General features: G+C 37.7%; 1 protein-coding gene across 4 annotated transcripts in view; it reads right to left on the reverse strand.

Moving 5' to 3' along the window:
• Positions 1-17,717, reverse strand: part of ryr1b (ryanodine receptor 1b (skeletal)) — a 135,668-nt gene that overhangs the window by 13,153 nt on the left and 104,798 nt on the right. For 2 of the 4 annotated variants that reach the window (XM_081372213.1, XM_081372212.1), the window contains 8 exons: positions 17,471-17,550; positions 17,253-17,329; positions 16,529-16,602; positions 15,795-15,812; positions 7,575-7,655; positions 6,717-6,805; positions 5,497-5,625; positions 5,306-5,410 (listed from right to left, as the gene is read on the reverse strand). In XM_081372213.1, the coding sequence (XP_081228339.1) occupies positions 5,306-5,410; positions 5,497-5,625; positions 6,717-6,805; positions 7,575-7,655; positions 15,795-15,812; positions 16,529-16,602; positions 17,253-17,329; positions 17,471-17,550 (653 nt within the window). The remainder of the gene's footprint in view (positions 1-5,305; positions 5,411-5,496; positions 5,626-6,716; positions 6,806-7,574; positions 7,656-15,794; positions 15,813-16,528; positions 16,603-17,252; positions 17,330-17,470; positions 17,551-17,717) is intronic. The other 2 variants (XM_081372215.1, XM_081372214.1) reach the window with 1 other exon arrangement.

Below are 17,717 nucleotides of genomic sequence, written 5' to 3' on the forward strand. Positions count from 1 at the left end.
CATGGGTTGTATTTTGGGGGGACATGGGAAACAGCACTACTGGGACAAAGTCCAGCTACTCTCATCTTACCTCAGAATGTGTTCTACTCCAGAAATGATCCTGGGTTTGCATTTATAAACAGACACAAACATAGTATCACACACTGTAACCTATCATCTAACAGTATAGACGGAGATGTAGATGAAAAAGCCAGACAAAGATGTCAGATACTGGCATAGTCTTTGACATGTGCAAAACAAAATAATTCATAATTTGATCATTCTATTTCTAGGTTTTTAGATGATGGTCTAAAGCATATTGTGAAGAAATGCCACATAAACAGACACATAAATTCATAGTCATAGTCTTTCAATATCACACACAGTACACTTACTAACATGAATAAAGACAAAAAAGCACAAAGCCCTGCACATATACATCAAGAAATATTGGATGAATCTCACAAAACCTTTTTGGTATGGTACACTGCTTCATACATATCCACTCTCCTAAAGGATTATTAGGAACACCATACTAATACTGTGTTTGACCCCCTTTCGCCTTCAGAACTGCCTTAATTCTACGTGGCATTGATTCAACAAGGTGCTGAAAGCATTCTTTAGAAATGTTGGCCCATATTGATAGGATGGCATCTTGCAGTTGATGGAGATTTGTGGGATGCACATGCAGGGCACGAAGCTCCCGTTCCACCACATCCCAAAGATGCTCTATTGGGTTGAGATCTGGTGACTGTGGGGGCCATTTTAGTACAGTGAACTCATTGTCATGTTCAAGAAACCAATTTGAAATGATTCAAGCTTTGTGACATGGTGCATTATCCTGCTGGAGGTAGCCATCAGAGGATGGGTACATGGTGGTCATAAAGGGATGGACATGGTCAGAAACAATGCTCAGGTAGGCCGTGGCATTTAAACGATGCCCAATTGGCACTAAGGGGCCTAAAGTGTGCCAAGAAAACATCCCCCACACCATTACACCACCACCACCAGCCTGCACAGTGGTAACAAGGCATGATGGATCCATGTTCTCATTCTGTTTACGCCAAATTCTGACTCTACCATCTGAATGTCTCAACAGAAATCGAGACTCATCAGACCAGGCAACATTTTTCTTCAACTGTCCAATTTTGGTGAGCTCGTGCAAATTGTAGCCTCTTTTTCCTATTTGTAGTGGAGATGAGTGGTACCCGGTGGGGTCTTCTGCTGTTGTAGCCCATCCGCCTCAAGGTTGTGGCTTCACAAATGCTTTGCTGCATACCTCGGTTGTAACGAGTGGTTATTAGTCAAAGTTGCTCTTCTATCAGCTTGAATCAGTCGGCCCATTCTCCTCTGACCTCTAGCATCAACAAGGCATTTTCGCCCACAGGACTACCGCATACTGGATGTTTTTCCCTTTTCACACCATTCTTTGTAAACCCTAGAAATGGTTGTGCGTGAAAATCCCAGTAACTGAGCAGATTCTGAAATACTCTGAAATACCGGCCCGTCTGGCACCAACAACCATGCCACGCTCAAAATTGCTTAAATCACCTTTCTTTCCCATTCTGACATTCAGTTTGGAGTTCAGGAGATTGTCTTGACCAAGACCACACCCCTAAATGCATTGAAGCAACTGTCATGTGATTGGTTGATTAGATAATTGCATTAATGAGAAATTGAACAGGTGTTCCTAATAATCCTTTAGGTGAGTGTATATTCCAGCCTTTTCCAACCAATCTATACTTCCAGCATTTCTCTCAGCGAGCGTCAATGGCAGAGGAGCAAACCCACTATAATTTTACAAAAACTACTGTTATTGTGTCATGGAATGTAGTTTTAAGAGTTTTTATGCAAGAATGTAGTTGCTTTGATATCAAATATGCGATTTTGTGATCTTGACAGGTTTTGTGAGATTTGCACAGTATTGAACAGATTTTCTTGAGAATGTATGAGTGTAAGAAAAGCGTAATATGGTGCAGGTCGAGGGAAATACATTTCCTCTACAAGTGAGCAACAGCAGGAACAAGGCATAGTGACACCTCCCTCAGCTCCAATATATCAAAATGAACCCAACAAGGTTAAGAATGCTTTCAGAAATTCGACACTGATACAGTGGGAACAGAGGGGATATCCATTTTTAAAAAATGCAAGTGGTCTAATAAGAATCTCAATAATCTCACAAACAACTTAATAATAATAAATTATCCCTGCTTGGAGCATTATATTGAGAAACGTGCCGACACATAAGCAATACGGCGGCATCAGGAGCAAAAGACGGTACTGTGTAAATTTGTGGAAAGCAGTGCAAATGTTCTAAGACTGAAGCAAAAACAAAGATCCTTACGCCATTTCGGAGTCCTTGGTCAGGGTGCATCTGGCAGGGTTACACATCAGAATAAAAATGTTACCCATCAACATTTTTAATACATTTTTGTATTTATTCCCACTCCCACTCTTTTGGACAAATCCAATCATTCCTTGTTTTATTTGACTTAATCTTTCACTTTTGCTTATGTACACAACCAGGGGTAAAACTGTTTTATATTAAAATTAAGTAAGTTTAATAAAAAAAACAAGCTCATTGCAGTTGACTTGATCTATTTTGCCCTCATATATATGGTAAAACCAAACTGTGTCACTTTGATGGTTTCAAACCAACTTTGACAGATGGCAAATTATCTTTCAAACTGAGGACTAGTAAAGGTTTCAATATAAGCACATTCTCCGATTTTTGAGAGTGGGAGAGGTTCTCAATTTTGAGAAATACAAAAATGCAGTACATAGGTACCGGATGTGTAACAAGTTTTAGAACAAAATCAAACACCACAGCAGAGAGGTTAAGAGAAACAACACATGATTAGAGATTACTAGTGCATCAACATTCACGTCACACTGCGAACATGTTCCATATTCGTGGATTAGTGGTGATATTGGACTAAACATTTATTTAAAGGGGTGGTTGATTGCTATTTCACTTTTTTCATTTTAAATACTGTGTAATGTTGCTGTTGGTGCATGAACAGTATCTGCAAAGTTGCTGCGCTTAAAGTTCAACGTAAGCGGAGATATTGTCTTTTAAAAATCAGGAAGTTTAATGCCTACAAAAACGTCTCGAATGGGACTACAACGAGATACTTCCCGGGTTTTATACGTAACTAACCCATACATTTACATCCACCCTCCCTCCGGAACATGTTCTGCTGTCGAAGAGGAGGAGTTATAGTGGAGAGCTGTAGCTGTCAGGTCTTCTGTGTTCAGGCTTCCTACAGACGCTGTAGTTCGTCAACAATGGTTAAAATTTAAGTTTGGTTATGTTCCTGACAATTACAATCGTAGTTTAGCTCTCTGTGCTGCACATTTTACGGAAGACAGCTTCCAGAATCTACACGAGTTCAATGCCGGATTCAACAAGAAACTATTACTCAAACATGAAGCAGTTAGAGCTTTAAAACCAGAGGCCACAACCTGCAAGTAAGGTTTAATCATTTTAAATGTATTTGCCTGTATAATTTAAGACGTAATGTTTTAGTTTTATCAAGGATGTAAAAAAATGCCAGCGCTGGCTTTAGTATATGACAAACGCGTACAAACATTTTGGACCCGAATTTGTAATATGTACAAATTTTGTAAACGTATTTTCCATGTATACTTTATGACGTAATTTTTTGATTTGATCAAGAACGCAAACCAATGCCAAAGCTGTTTATAGTAAGTTAGCTAGTTAGTTCGATGCTATTTTGTGTGTATAAGACAAACGTGTACAAACTTCAAAAAATTATCGCAACAGCAAACTTCAGCTGCTGTTATCACATGTACACCTAAAGAAAACGACAAACTGAGTAAACTAAGCTTTGTGAATAGTTAAACGGTTGTTCATTCTATCAATAAAACAATATCTTTAAAAAACGGTATTACTCAGTCATGTATTCAGTTATATTAAATGTTTAATCAGGGGGAAAGCGTATCTCAAAAGCTAACAAACAGCAGTAGCATTTTCAAGTAACAGCGTATGGAAATTCTTTGAGAGAATAATAATAAAATAAAATAAATTACCATTCAGAAACGTTTAGTAAGAGCCGTGTTTGCGGAGGTTCTGCTTGACTCTCTTCATCACCGCTCTCTGGGTCTGATTCTGGCTCAAACTGATGAGGCAATATTGACACCATTACATTTGACCTGAGCACATGCAACTGTCGCCCGTAAAGGTAATGGGCGTGAAGATTCCGGACGCAGTTTAGCCAATTACAACACACCGGCCGAACTAACCAATCTGAGCTCATTGCCTCTTTCTGAGGGAGTGGTTTCATAGAATCAGGAAGTCAACCGGTCGTTCGAATGACAGAGGAGGAAGCGGCTTACAATAAAGGTGACATTTATGAAAAATAAGGCGTTTTTTAACAAACGAAACACGAAGACATGTTATATTGCAGCCCATAAACACAATCAAGCAAAGAAAAAAGGCAGTAAACCACCCCTTTAATATAATGACTAGAGAGTGAAATAAAACCCATTTGGTTTTGTAAGGAAACATTTACTCGATTATTACACTTTAAACAGTGATGTAAATCAGCCAATTCATTTTACAGCAATTTACAATTTAGAAATGCTTCCCATATAATATAAGAGACCAAAGAAATGTAACAACCTAGTTTTAGTAACTACAATAAGGTTTCTTCTAAATCTATAATTCATGATTTGAAGAGGCAGAAACTGAATTATGGGGTTAATAACACAGTCAACACCAAATTAGATCATGGTCAGTATCTTCTTAGAAATACTATTAAAAAATATATATATTTACTATGCATAGTTACAACTAAACATTTGTTCTGAGAAAAAAATGCAAACTCCAAGACAGAGAAAACATTCTTCATTATTCTACTGTGATCATACTTATATAGAGTATATAAGTATGTACATGTATGACATGCGTTTGAATTCTATTCTGTTGCACAAATTATATGATCAATGCAGATGAAACATTATAAAAATGAAAATTTGGAGAACAACTTTTACTTTCAACTGATTTAACATTTTATACACTTGACCTTATATGTCTTTTACAGCAATGCTTAGTGACAAATACAATGCATTTTTTTCTCCGATTTCCTTTGTGTAAAGTTGGTAAAATTATGTTTTGCTTTTAGATTAGGAAAACTTAAATGGCAAGTTGAAATAAAACAACATACAGATGATAGAGATTCAGTGCTGTCGGAACCTTTCCTGGAAAATTGCGTGGTCTTCTAGATGCAATAAAAGCCATCAACATGGTAAGATTTATCGGTCATGATAGGGGTTTGTGTGCGCTCAACATGTGAGTTCCTACCTGTGCTAGCTTCATCATCATGTGTGCAAACACGTGCAAGAAGCCCACCACGGCATCCCACAATCTGCTGTGAGCCAGAGACTGCTGATTACCAGTGCAAGGGCCCTATGGTGGAGGAACAACAAACCGTGATGGAGACGGAAATGTGCAATTCTGAAGAGCTTGACTTCACATTGCAGAGACAACAGTACCTGGATATACTCTGTCAGGCTGTTGAAAACCTGTTTAGCAACCGTCATGGCCTTAGAGAAGTTCCTCTTGCCTGGTTCATCAATGATATCCTTCCCTGAGTAATACCAGTAGAAGTCACTGATAGACTCCTGAGACCAAAAAGACAAGAGTGAGGAAGACGATGAGAAGAGGAGACCACAAAGTGCACTTAAGAGTCCGTATTAGGGATACACCGATACGATTCTGGTATCGGGCCTGATACTGCGCTTGGTTACACATTTTTAAGTATCCAAATACTTCTGGGGCTCTATTTTAACGATCTGAAACGCAAATATCAAACGCGAAACGCAAGTAACTTTGTGGGCAGATCTCAGGCGCTGTTGCTATTATACCGGCGGGATAAATGACTCTTGCGCCCGACGCAAATCTAAAATGGGTTGGTCTGAAGTCGCTTCATTACTCATAGGTGTGGTTTGGGCGTAACGTGAAATAAACCAATCAGAGCGTCATCTCACATTACCTTTAAGAGCAAGTGCGCTTGTTCCATGGCGGATTGCTATTATAACGGCGGATTTGCAGGAGCGGTTCACAGCCGAGGAGACCGACGTTCTCGTCAGGGCCATAAAACACAGAAAAGTGACATTGGGGATGGAGAAACACACCCAAATTAGCTTCGGTTAAACAGCCGTATAATAATTTGGGTAAATGTGTAAGCTAGATTTATGCCTATTTTTTCACATCTTCATGGACATAACAATGATTTCCCTCGTGTGGTAATATTTTTCCTTGTAATTATTTATGGTTTGCAAAAATGGCAACCGCTGTGTGTAGAGTAGAGAAGCAAAGTGTATGTGCGTTGTGCACACGCTACATTATGGCCAAGCATGTGCCCTTAAAATAGCATCTGAACACGCCACTGAAAACGCGCCACTGACTTTAGACTAGGTTTTTCCTGGTCAGAAACGCAATTGTTTTCTGGAACTGCAAAATAGCACCAGGGAATGTTTGTGCCGGAACACGCCTCCTCTTTTCCCTGAACCGCCCCCGGGAGCGCAAATTCATTCCCTAATTTACCGACGTGCGTCTGTGGAGGGAAAAGTCCGCTGTCCGCGGGTGCAAAATAGGAATGATACATGCGTCGGTGTACAAAGTTAATTGCGCTGGGTGCAAGATAGGGCCCCTGGGGTCACTGTACTGTATATAGAGATGAAGAAGACGGGACAGTGAGATGAAGCTGTACCTGCAGTCTGAGCAGATAGTCAACAGTGCAGATGATGATGTTGATCGTGGTTGTGCTGCCGGTCTGTGTGCGCAGATAGTTCTGGAAATCTGAAAAGAGATGGAAACTCAAAGTTGAAATTCTTTTCAATATTTTACAGTGGGGTCAGTAAGATAAAAAAACAAAAAACTTTACAATAAGGTTAATTAGTTAATATTACTTAACTACATTACTTAACATGAACTAATAATGAACAATACTTCAGCATTTATTAATCTTATTTAATATTAATTTTGACATTTACTGATACGATATTAAAAATCAAAGGTTGTGTTTGTTAACATCAGTTAATGCACCGTGAACTAACATGAAAAAAACAACTGGATTTTGATTAACAAACATTAACAAAGATTAATAAATACTGTAACAAATGCATTGCTCATTGTTAGTTCATGTTAGTTCATACATTAACTAATGTTAACTAATGAACCTTATTGTAAAGTGTTACCATATAATGTATTATTTTATAGGAATTCATGATACATTTTTTCAGGGTTCTTTAATGAATAGACAGTTTAAAATATATACATTTATTTGAAATCTTTACTGTCACTTTTGATTAATTTAATGTGTCTTTGGCTTGCTTATTAAAGTTTAACAACAATAACTTGCGAACACCAACATTTTGAACAATAATGCAAAGGAAAGGTACAGGGTCCATCACAAAGAATCAAGCATTAGTGATCAAATTATTATTTTTTTCTCGATCATTGTTCTTGTTTTTGGAGCATTTCTTTTTATTTTTCTCTGCTGTCTTGTGTTGTCCAAATACTACAGTGATGGTAGAAGTATTCAAAAGCATTTGTGCCGGAAGCTCACCGTTGTTGTGGCCTTCACAGAGAAGCTGCAGGAAGCGGAAGAGGTCGCAAGTGAATTCATCATCCGCCATCACTTTCTCTTCTTAACAGAGACACACACACACACACACACACACACACACACACACAAACAGCATCAATGTGGGTAAAGAAATACCGAACAGCGCTTTACTGCACTAGACTTCTAAATACAAAGTGAATTATTAGACATAAAAAAAAAAGATTATTTTCAAAGATTAAAAAGGTTAATGTGTAAAAAACAAAGATTAAAAAATAGCTTGTTTTACTCACCCCAAACTTTTAAAAAGTAGTGTACATTTATCAAAATGTTGTTTCATAAATATAACAGCATAAAGGTTTGACATAATTTTTGAAAGAACTGTCCCTTCAGTATTCAGGGTGATTAGGCTGTGTATAATTGCTTGGTCAAAACCCCTTGGCGTCACTTTTTAATGACTATAAAGTCATTTTATAGACGAGCATTGCTTTCGATGAGAAAACTTTGGCACCATACGCAGATGCGATGGGCATTGGAATTTTATCATCATGATGACATTATATATTCTGAGGTGTTATTTTCAATTTAAACAGTGACAATGATATTATTTACATTACACTATTTAGAAATATTTGGGCACATAACCAAGCCCATACCAACACATTTGTATATTATATAACAGGATATAACAGGAAGAAAATAGTTATAATTTATTCAAAAGGTACAAAAGTTTTCCAAGTGTTTCAAACGATGATTTGTGTGAGGAACAGACCCAAAAGCGATCACCGTCGAGGATGATTCTGAAACAAAACGCCCAACTTTCACGAGCATCTGATCGACTGATAAACTGTGCCCTTTTCTATATTGTTTATGTTGTGGATATTTCAGCAAAAAGTGTGCTTCACTTTGTATATTCAGTTTAGCAGCATTAGGTTAAAGAGAGTAAACTTTATCATTCAACTAAACTGTGCCATAACGTTCATTATCTGCCCATGCATTAAATGCACTCCTTGAATGAGTGTGTATTTCACCCATGTGACACATTTCAGAGCCAACTAAAATTAGGGTAGCATTTTATTTTACAGTCCTGTTCCCCATGTTCATACTACACACTTATTATAGTAATTACAACAACTGTGTAATAACCCTGAACCTACCTCTAAAACTTGAACTCATGTAGTTACATATATTAACCAGTACTTTCTTAGGTAAGTACACTGTAAGAACACGTACTGTAAAATAAAGTCCAACCGTGCCCACTGACATGAATGCTTATGAATTTTGACTTTGACTTTTAGCTATTATAGTCTTTCAAGGACAAAAATATGAACTTTAAAATGATTGGCTTTGCATCATCAAATCAGCTGTCACTTTATTTGGTTGCACACGATTCTGACGAAAAATGAAGCAAAAGTGCTTTAAAAAGTGACACTAAAGGGTCCTGACCAAGCGTCAATATGTGACGAGTTGGGAGTGAGAACATGTTTTTTCTGTGAGTTTAATCACTTCATAGCACTTCAGCTCCCATTAGCATGTTAGCAGAACCACAAAGACCTGCTGTGGCACATCTGTTTAGCTGTTTACTGCAGGGCAGACCAGCAAACGTGGAAAGGGGAGGCAGAGACCTGACGTCCACACTGAATCCACAGATTAAAGGATAACACTTATGCTCCCCTTTAGACTTTCTGTTGACTATAAGTAATGTTGCAACTACGGCCCTGTTTACACCTGGTATTAAGATGTGTTTTGGTTGATCGGATCACAAGTGGACTACACTAAAAACAGGAGTAAACGGGGTCTAAAATGTTGAGCTTGTCCACTTCCGACCACTAGGTAGTTGAAAACACGTTTGTCCGGATTGCTTTCGTAGTTTAAACGCTCATGTGGTCGAATGTGTTCGAACAGCCACAAAAGACCGACTGCTCTCCGCCTACTGAACATTATGTGATGCAATCTAGGCAAACGGGATTTAAACTTCGTTGGCTGAAGACAGATTTAGTTCGAAGATGAAAAATGTACCAAGCACAATGTTCTCTCACCATTCCTGATTTCTAACACACTCACAGCATTCAGTTGTCAGAGCAGAAACTAAAGCTGCTGCTCTCCGTGTGTTTTTGTCGTCTCTGTGCGCATTCATATGTAAATTGCGTGAGCTTATTTCGTCCATTAGATCGAAAGATCTGAAAAAGCCCATACATGTACACACCCATAGACCCTCCACTCGAAGAAATCAGGACAGAAGTGATTGAAAGTGGACAAAAGAGACGGATTAAAACACCAGATGTTAAAGGGTTTGTGTCTCCCTCGTCTACTTGTGGTCTGATTGAACAAACCGCATCTTAACACCAGCTATAAACACGGCCTACATGTCAACTAACTTTCATTAAACTATTAGTCTGCTTAAAGGGATACTTCACCGATTAACATTAAGCTTTGTATCAGTAGAAACTAGTGCTGCACGATTAATCGTATCGCAATCGCGATGTCAAGCCTACACGATTATATGACGCAAAATGCTGCGATTTTATATTAAACAAACAAATTTGCGCTGTTAACGCAATTAACGCAGCATCTGTTAATTTTTGGCATCCTTTGGCTAGTGTTACATGATCCCGCTCTTATTCATGCAAATGCTTAAACCATTCATGCGTGATAAGACAAAAAAAGAACGCGCTGTCAGTGAATGGGCCCTATTTTAACGATCTGAAACGCAAGTGTCAAAGCGCAAAGCGCAAGTAACTTTGTAGGCGGGTCTTGGCGCTGTTGCTATTTTCCTGGCGGGATAAATGACTCTTGCGCCAGGCGCAAATCTAAAATGAGTTGGTCTGAAGTAGCTTCATTACTCATAGGTGTGGTTTGGGCGTAACGTGAAATAAACCAATCAGAGCGTCATCTCACATTCCCTTTAAGAGCAGGCGCGCTTGTTCCATGGCGGATTCCTATTATAACGGCGGATTCGCCAGGAGCGGTTCACAGCCGAGGAGAGCAACGCTCTCGTCAGGGACGTTGGGGATGGAGAAACCCACCCAAATTAACTTCGGTTAAAAAGGCGTATGATAATTTGGGTAAATGTGTAAGCTAGATGTATGCTTTTATAATAAATTATCTATCTATCTATCTATCTATCTATCTATCTATCTATCTATCTATCTATCGTAATAATGTATGATTTGCAAAAATGAAAACTGCTGCTTCTGTGTAGATGAGAGAATCAAAGTGTATGCGCGTTGTGCACACGCTACATTGATTATGGCCAAGCATGCGCCCTTAAAATAGCATATGAATAACATGCGCAACGCGTCACTGACTTTAAACTATTTTTTCCTGGTTAGTGGCGCAATTGTTTTCTAAACCTGCAAAATACACACGACCCACAGATAGACGCGCGCAAATATCGCACAGACAGCCCGCCAGTACCAAGTTCTCTTTCGCGGTAGAACGAACAACACACATGTATGCCAAAATGAACGCGCTGCCTGTGAATGTCCTGACTGTGACACACAGAAAGACTCGCGCTAATATCGTGCGTGCGCACAAAACAGCATCCCAGAATACAGTTCTCTTTCGAGCTTGAACGAACAATAACACACACAATTATGCCAAAATGTCTTTTTGTCGAGTATCTTCATAACATAAGAGTAGTCTTATGATGAACGTAAAGAGTTGTGACTCGTGAGAGAATGAGGCGCGTGTGAGATCCGCGTCTCTGACAGCAGCGGCTGGTCTTAAAGAGACAGTACACAGTAGCCACTAATTATAGCTGTCGCTAAAGTCAATCAAAGAACAAAGGGAACAGAGAAAAACACTCACTGCTCTTGACTAAAGAACTTTTTTCTTTAGGCAGATTATCACTAATCTGTGTGTGAATTTATTTTCCTTGAGAACCAAGCAAGTTGACTCATGAAACCATTTGTTTATTATATCGCATATCACAATCGCAATATTGACCTCTATTATCGCAATATGATATTTTCCCCAAATCGTGCAGCCCTAGTAGAAACCCGCTAGTATTTTGAAATGACCGTGCTTCCCTCCCTCATGTCCCCCTGAGACAAGAGATTTCTGGATTGTGTGTCTGGAAAAAAAACTCAGATGACGCAAAAAATCATCAATTTGCATCATCTGAGGCTTTTTTGTCCAGAGGCGAGAGACTACAGCCAGTAGGAGGAGCTCGTTCCGCATGTCTTCAACCCGCCCATAGGGGGATCTCACCATAAAACGCCGTCTTTTCAGTTTCCAGTCGACTAGTAGCCTAGTTGTATAATTTCTTCCGATACTGCCCTCTGTAACCGGTAGGCGTGGCTTGGGAGTGGCCTCGTAGGGCAGCGAAGCAAGTGCATTCTGGGAGTTGTTGTCTTTCATCCACATGAGACAAAAATACATTTTCTGGCTTTTCTTAGTCTAGAAGGCTCCAACTTCTAAAATTTCACATTTCTACTACATAAATGACCCAATTTAAATACACTTATTCTACTAACCCTACCAGTATACTAATGCGTTACTCATACTCTAATGAGAGTTAGTTGACATGTAGGTGCAAAGTTGCTTATAGTCAACAGCATATTTAAAGGAGACCATTAAAATAAAGAGTAACTGATTAAAGCCCTCCCCTCTCCCAGAATGACAGCACTAGTAGACATACACACACATACAAACACACACACACACACACAGAGAGTCTGATAGATCGCACATTGATGGTACAACTACTTTGAAGGGACAAACATTAATACACTGACTGAAAGAAAAACATCAACGTGTACAGAAATATTCAGGGAACACACACATGGAACATGGATAACTAACACAACTGACATTGAAATGAAACGCTACACTGTGAAATCTTCACAGAGGACACAAAGGGAGAAGAGTTTTCTTAACAAAAAACAGCACACAGACACACGATCATGCAAAACAGATCTACTGCACTCCTAGACACATGGAAGAGGAGGGGAGACATGAGCCAGAGGAAGTTGGGCCTTGGTGGATTATGGGTAATGTGCTATGAAGTATCTGTAATGGAATAAGATGCTATAATTCGACAAGAGGAAGGCTAAGAAAGAAAAAAACATGAAAAATATCATTGTGAGGAAAAGAAAAAATGGTAAAATCTTATATAAATTAAGCTACTTTTCAGAATAAAATAAATACAAAGATATTAATAAATGCGAAGTAAAACATAGAATACATATCACACAAGTTTAGAGCACAATATATCAGTCCGATAGTGAGTATCTGGAAATGAGGTTAGATAAAAAACAAGAAAAATACAGAGACAGTGCACTGCTATGTCAACACAATACAAATAATTACTGCATCCAAACATCTCATTTATATACATACAATCATTTAATTAATTTATAATGACTAATAAGGCTGCATGCACGATATATCGTTTTAGCATCAATATAGCGATGTGCGATGTCAAATATAGGGATTGTAGTTGATTCATGATCCGAACGGGCCAGCTTCCCCTCGGTTTGGAAAGCATGTGATTCGCGGATTAACTGCAAAGTTTAACAATCATAGAGTGAAAGCTTATCATTTACATGTGTTTTTTAAGTCCTGTCAGCTTAAACATTAAGTGCAAGACTGGAACTCACACACCAGGTTGTGTTCAGGCCTCTTTTTCTTCTTTTTGAGCTTGAATGGACACATGCACACAAAATGAAGTCGAAATGCCTGTCTCGCGAGCATCCTCGTAAACACAGGCGCTTATGTGTTGTAAACAGTTGAGAAAGAAAACGTGTGCGTATCATTATATTGGATCCGTGCATTCGTCTTAAAGTGACAGCAGCCTAATAAACCAGCAGCTGTTTGTCAGCAATGTTAATCAAACAACAAAAAAGGAAGAAAAAATTACATTTGTAGCTTTAACAAAGATAAATTGTATTAATTAACTAATTACTTGTATATAATTCATACAGTGAAGACTATGCAGTGTTTGGTTATTCAATTTCTGCACCTGAATACTGTTAGATTTACCTGAAAAACAAAGTACTGCGAAATTAATTTGTATCTTTGTTCTATTGTATTTATTAGGAGCCTCTTGGAATTGATCTGTTTGTAATTTGTTTATTATTTTCTATGCAGATTCACTCTGCTACAAAATCACTCCAATCATCCAAGAATGATTGATTCTCTACAAATAGAGCTATTCAAGTCATCTTGTGAAATTGCTTTCATATCGCAAAACATATCACAATAAATATCACAATGTCAGTTTTTTTTCTTCAATCGTGCAGCCCTACTTAACTAATAAAAATATTATCGTTTTGTCACAGACATCATAAATTGCATTTTGGCCATCTAGTTTTAAGATGCACTGGGAAGTAGGATATAAGCATTATGACAAAATAAAGCATGAATGAATGTTTAATTAGTAAGTTGTTAATGTAAGCTTTCAGTTACTGTGTAAAAGGGCTGTATGTAGAATTCAGAAACCCTTGTTATTAGTGACACCGGTGGCCGTTGAGTGAACTGCAGACAGCAACTTACTGCTCGAACTCGAAGAGACTGAGCGTGATTCAATACCTCGATTTACTCACGGCAAAGTTCTTTTTCGTTTTTTGTTTAGAAGTAAAAAGACATTGGAAATACCTTTGCAGCAATATACTGTTAACGAACATCCGGATGCCGTCCACTCGACGATTAGATGAATATGTGAATATGTGCTACGTGCTTTTCTCTCAATAACAAAAATGTAAAAAATAACAGCGTTGAGAAAAAAGCAGTTAAGAAAGCATAGCGATGTGGATTTGTTTACACCAGCTCTGCAATTCACCGGCATCATGGCGACAGATATTAAAATGAATTCGCTAATATCATTAAAATTACACTGTTATGATAGTTTGATTATAAAGTATATTTGAGACTATAGACTATACGGCAATGTGACACTATAGTTTGAACGATTCCCTTTTCTTTACATGACACATTGCCATTACAGCACAGAATGGCACTTTCAGCATTATCCTGAACATTAAGGATTCATTTCATGTGTCACGGAAGAGAAGAGTAAAGCACTTTTGATTTTCCCGGCAAAAACGACCCGAATCCTTCACATAAAAATCAGTCTACGGGCTTTTATAGACCACATAGGAAGTCGGGGAAGGTCTCATTTTTTTAAGTTTTGCTACAAGCTGTTCACACATTGCCAATAAAAAAATTTGATTAACGCATGAAAATTCTTACATATAGCCCCTTTGAACCTTTAAGGTGTTCACCGTGAAATGCTCTCCATTTCATAACTAGATTCCTCAATTGGGTATTAGAGTGTTGCTAAGCGGTTTCTCTGATGGCTGGATTCACAAAAACTAATTAAGAAAGAAATTTCTTAAAATAAACACTAAGAAGTTCGTAAAAAGTTAAATTCTCGAAAAATTCTTTAGAAGTTCTTTAGAATCACACCTCTTCTCAAAAGAAACATGATTTGAGCTATTATTTCCAAATATCATGTCTAATATCAATAGCAACCAACACTAAAATGGAGAGCAAATCTGGGCAAACGCCATACAAATTAAATGGTTATTGATGACCATTAATGAAAGTTAGTAAAACCGCTCTACAAACTAGAAGCTAGATCATTTCTAAGGTGTACTACAGTGTGCCATGTCAGACGCTTGTGTCCTTCTAAACATGGCAGCTCATTATTTGAGGGAATGGTTCAAATAATGCTAGATGGCTCATTTCAGTGGATCAAAGACTTGGGGGAGTTTCCTGAATCTGCAAATCATTTCATGTTTTCGGTGACAGTGGTCACCATAGTTCTCTGTGATCTCCTCAGAGAAAACTGATCAGAAAAGAAAGGACAAACATCTCTTTCTTTGCTCTCAATCAGTCAATAAATGTTGGGAGTTACAGTAGATCTGTGATAGAGCGCTCAAGGGCAAAGCGCAAAGAAACTTTACAGCCATTGCTAACATAACAGGACAAACTCTATCAAGAAAACAGAATTCAATAACAGTATTATAAGAACTGCATAATTAAGTGGAATATTGTTTTTAAAGAACTATAAAGGATTCGGCTGCCCCAAAACCTTTGCAATGACTGAAGAGTTATCTTTAAAGTTCCCTTGAGCACGAAATGAAATGCAGGTAAACTACACGCCAACGAAAGGAGGTTTTCACAATGTAAAGAGCTGGAAAAAGGAGGAGGACAGCAGGAGATGGGACAGAAGGAGAGAGAGAGTGACGATGAATATATAGAGGCAAGATTATTTACCGCGTTCTAGCTTGAGGTCTGAAAAAAAAGGAGGAGGAAAGAAGGAGAGGAGAGGCATATATAAGGAGGTGGGGATGGAGTGATGTTGGTGGAGAGAAAGAGAGAGAGGCAGTGAGTTGGACACTGTAGGATAGTAGGTTTCCGGCATGGGAAATAAAACAGACTAACATGAACGATACACTTTGACGGTTCTGTAAGAAACAAAGATAATGCACATTAAACACTCTTACACGAACACAGTGGAAACATCTCCTGTGGGACACAAACCTCTTATGCATTCAGTGCAAAATAAGATATATTTACTTCAGAAGCAAAACTGAAATAATAACACTTGTTTTCAAGCAATACATAATGAAGTTTATTTTTCTTACACCAATGATATATATACATTTTTTAAAGCATAAACCTGTTAATATTATGCTTAAAATAAGTTTTAAAAAACAATATTGCAATGGGGTAAGGAAAGTAAACTTAACACACACACATACATATATATATATATATATATATATATATATATATATATATATATATATATTCAGAAAACCTTATTATCTCATAAAATTTTTCTTTCTATTTTACTATAAATAAGACTGATTAAGAAATATATATTTTTTGCTGTGTGGCCAAATGATAAACCAACAATCTTTACAATAGTTTTGAAAATGTTTTACTGTATATTATGATGCAAATGGGACGTGAATGCGTTTTCTGGTGTGTGAATGCTGACTCACTTGAGCCTTCCTCTGACACCATCCCAAGACCCTCAGCCTTATTCTGCCTCTCAAACGCATTCAGGTCCAGAACACTGTACACACACAAAACACCGTATTCATGTCATATTGTTGATCTGCCATATAGGCAGCACTGTAGAATACACTCTTAAATATTGCTATAGTTCAACATAATTGTCAAGTTAAAATTAACGTGTAACGCATGCAATACATTTTTTCAGTTTAACGTGTGAAAAGTATTTCTGTCATCCTTTAGCTAGTGTTACATTATATAATCATGCATTTAACTAATTAGGATTTAATGACTTAAATCCGCGTCATATCTTATAATCTAATAAACCTGCTGATGTCTGTCATTAATGTTAATCAAAGAACAAAAGACAAAAAGAAAATAATTCTACTTTTGACTAAATAACTTTTGTAGCTTTAATAAGGATTTATCTTTATGTAATTTGTAATTTATGCAGTGAAGTGTTTGATAACTTTATTCAATTTCTATATATTTCCTACCTGTTAGATCATATATTTAAAATATACTGTGTTTATGTTGTTTCTACATTAAATTAGAGATGAGAACTGAGAAATTATTGCAATATAAAAATGTGATTAATGTTAGGTGTGATTAAATGCGATTAATTACAGACATTTTTATTATAGATTGACAACTCTAATATATATCTTTCTCAAGTTAACAATGAAATAAAAGGAAGTGATGGTCATGTACCTGCAGGTTTGCATGAGAGCCTGCAAGCTCAAGAAGAAGCCGACATCTTTCTTGTCCTTCAGGTAGTCCAACATCCTCTGTCACAGACATCAATACAGTCTTTGATTTAAACTATCTGTCCATGCAGTAATTTGTGAGAACAGCCAGGTCTGACAACATGTTTCAGGCATTAAACAGGAACATTATTTGTAGCGATAGAGAGAGTGCTATAAGCTGACCTGTTGAACAGCACAGTTGCCACCGTTGAGGATGGAAATGCCAAGTTTGAGAGTAGAGGACACCATGACTCCTGTCTCACCTGAGATGACACATGTCCAGAGACAATTATGTTTGACCAAACTTGTGAGTGCTAGGCAAACTGGTAAAGATATCAGCTAGAATCATTTACACTAGTATTGTTCAAAAGTATTTGTAATCTCTTTTAAAGAAGTCTCTTATGCTCACCAAGGCTGCATTTACTCGATT

This window comes from Scardinius erythrophthalmus (genome assembly GCF_964197995.2).
Source record: "Scardinius erythrophthalmus genome assembly, chromosome: 8".
In the NCBI taxonomy this organism is placed as follows: Eukaryota; Metazoa; Chordata; class Actinopteri; order Cypriniformes; family Leuciscidae; genus Scardinius; species Scardinius erythrophthalmus.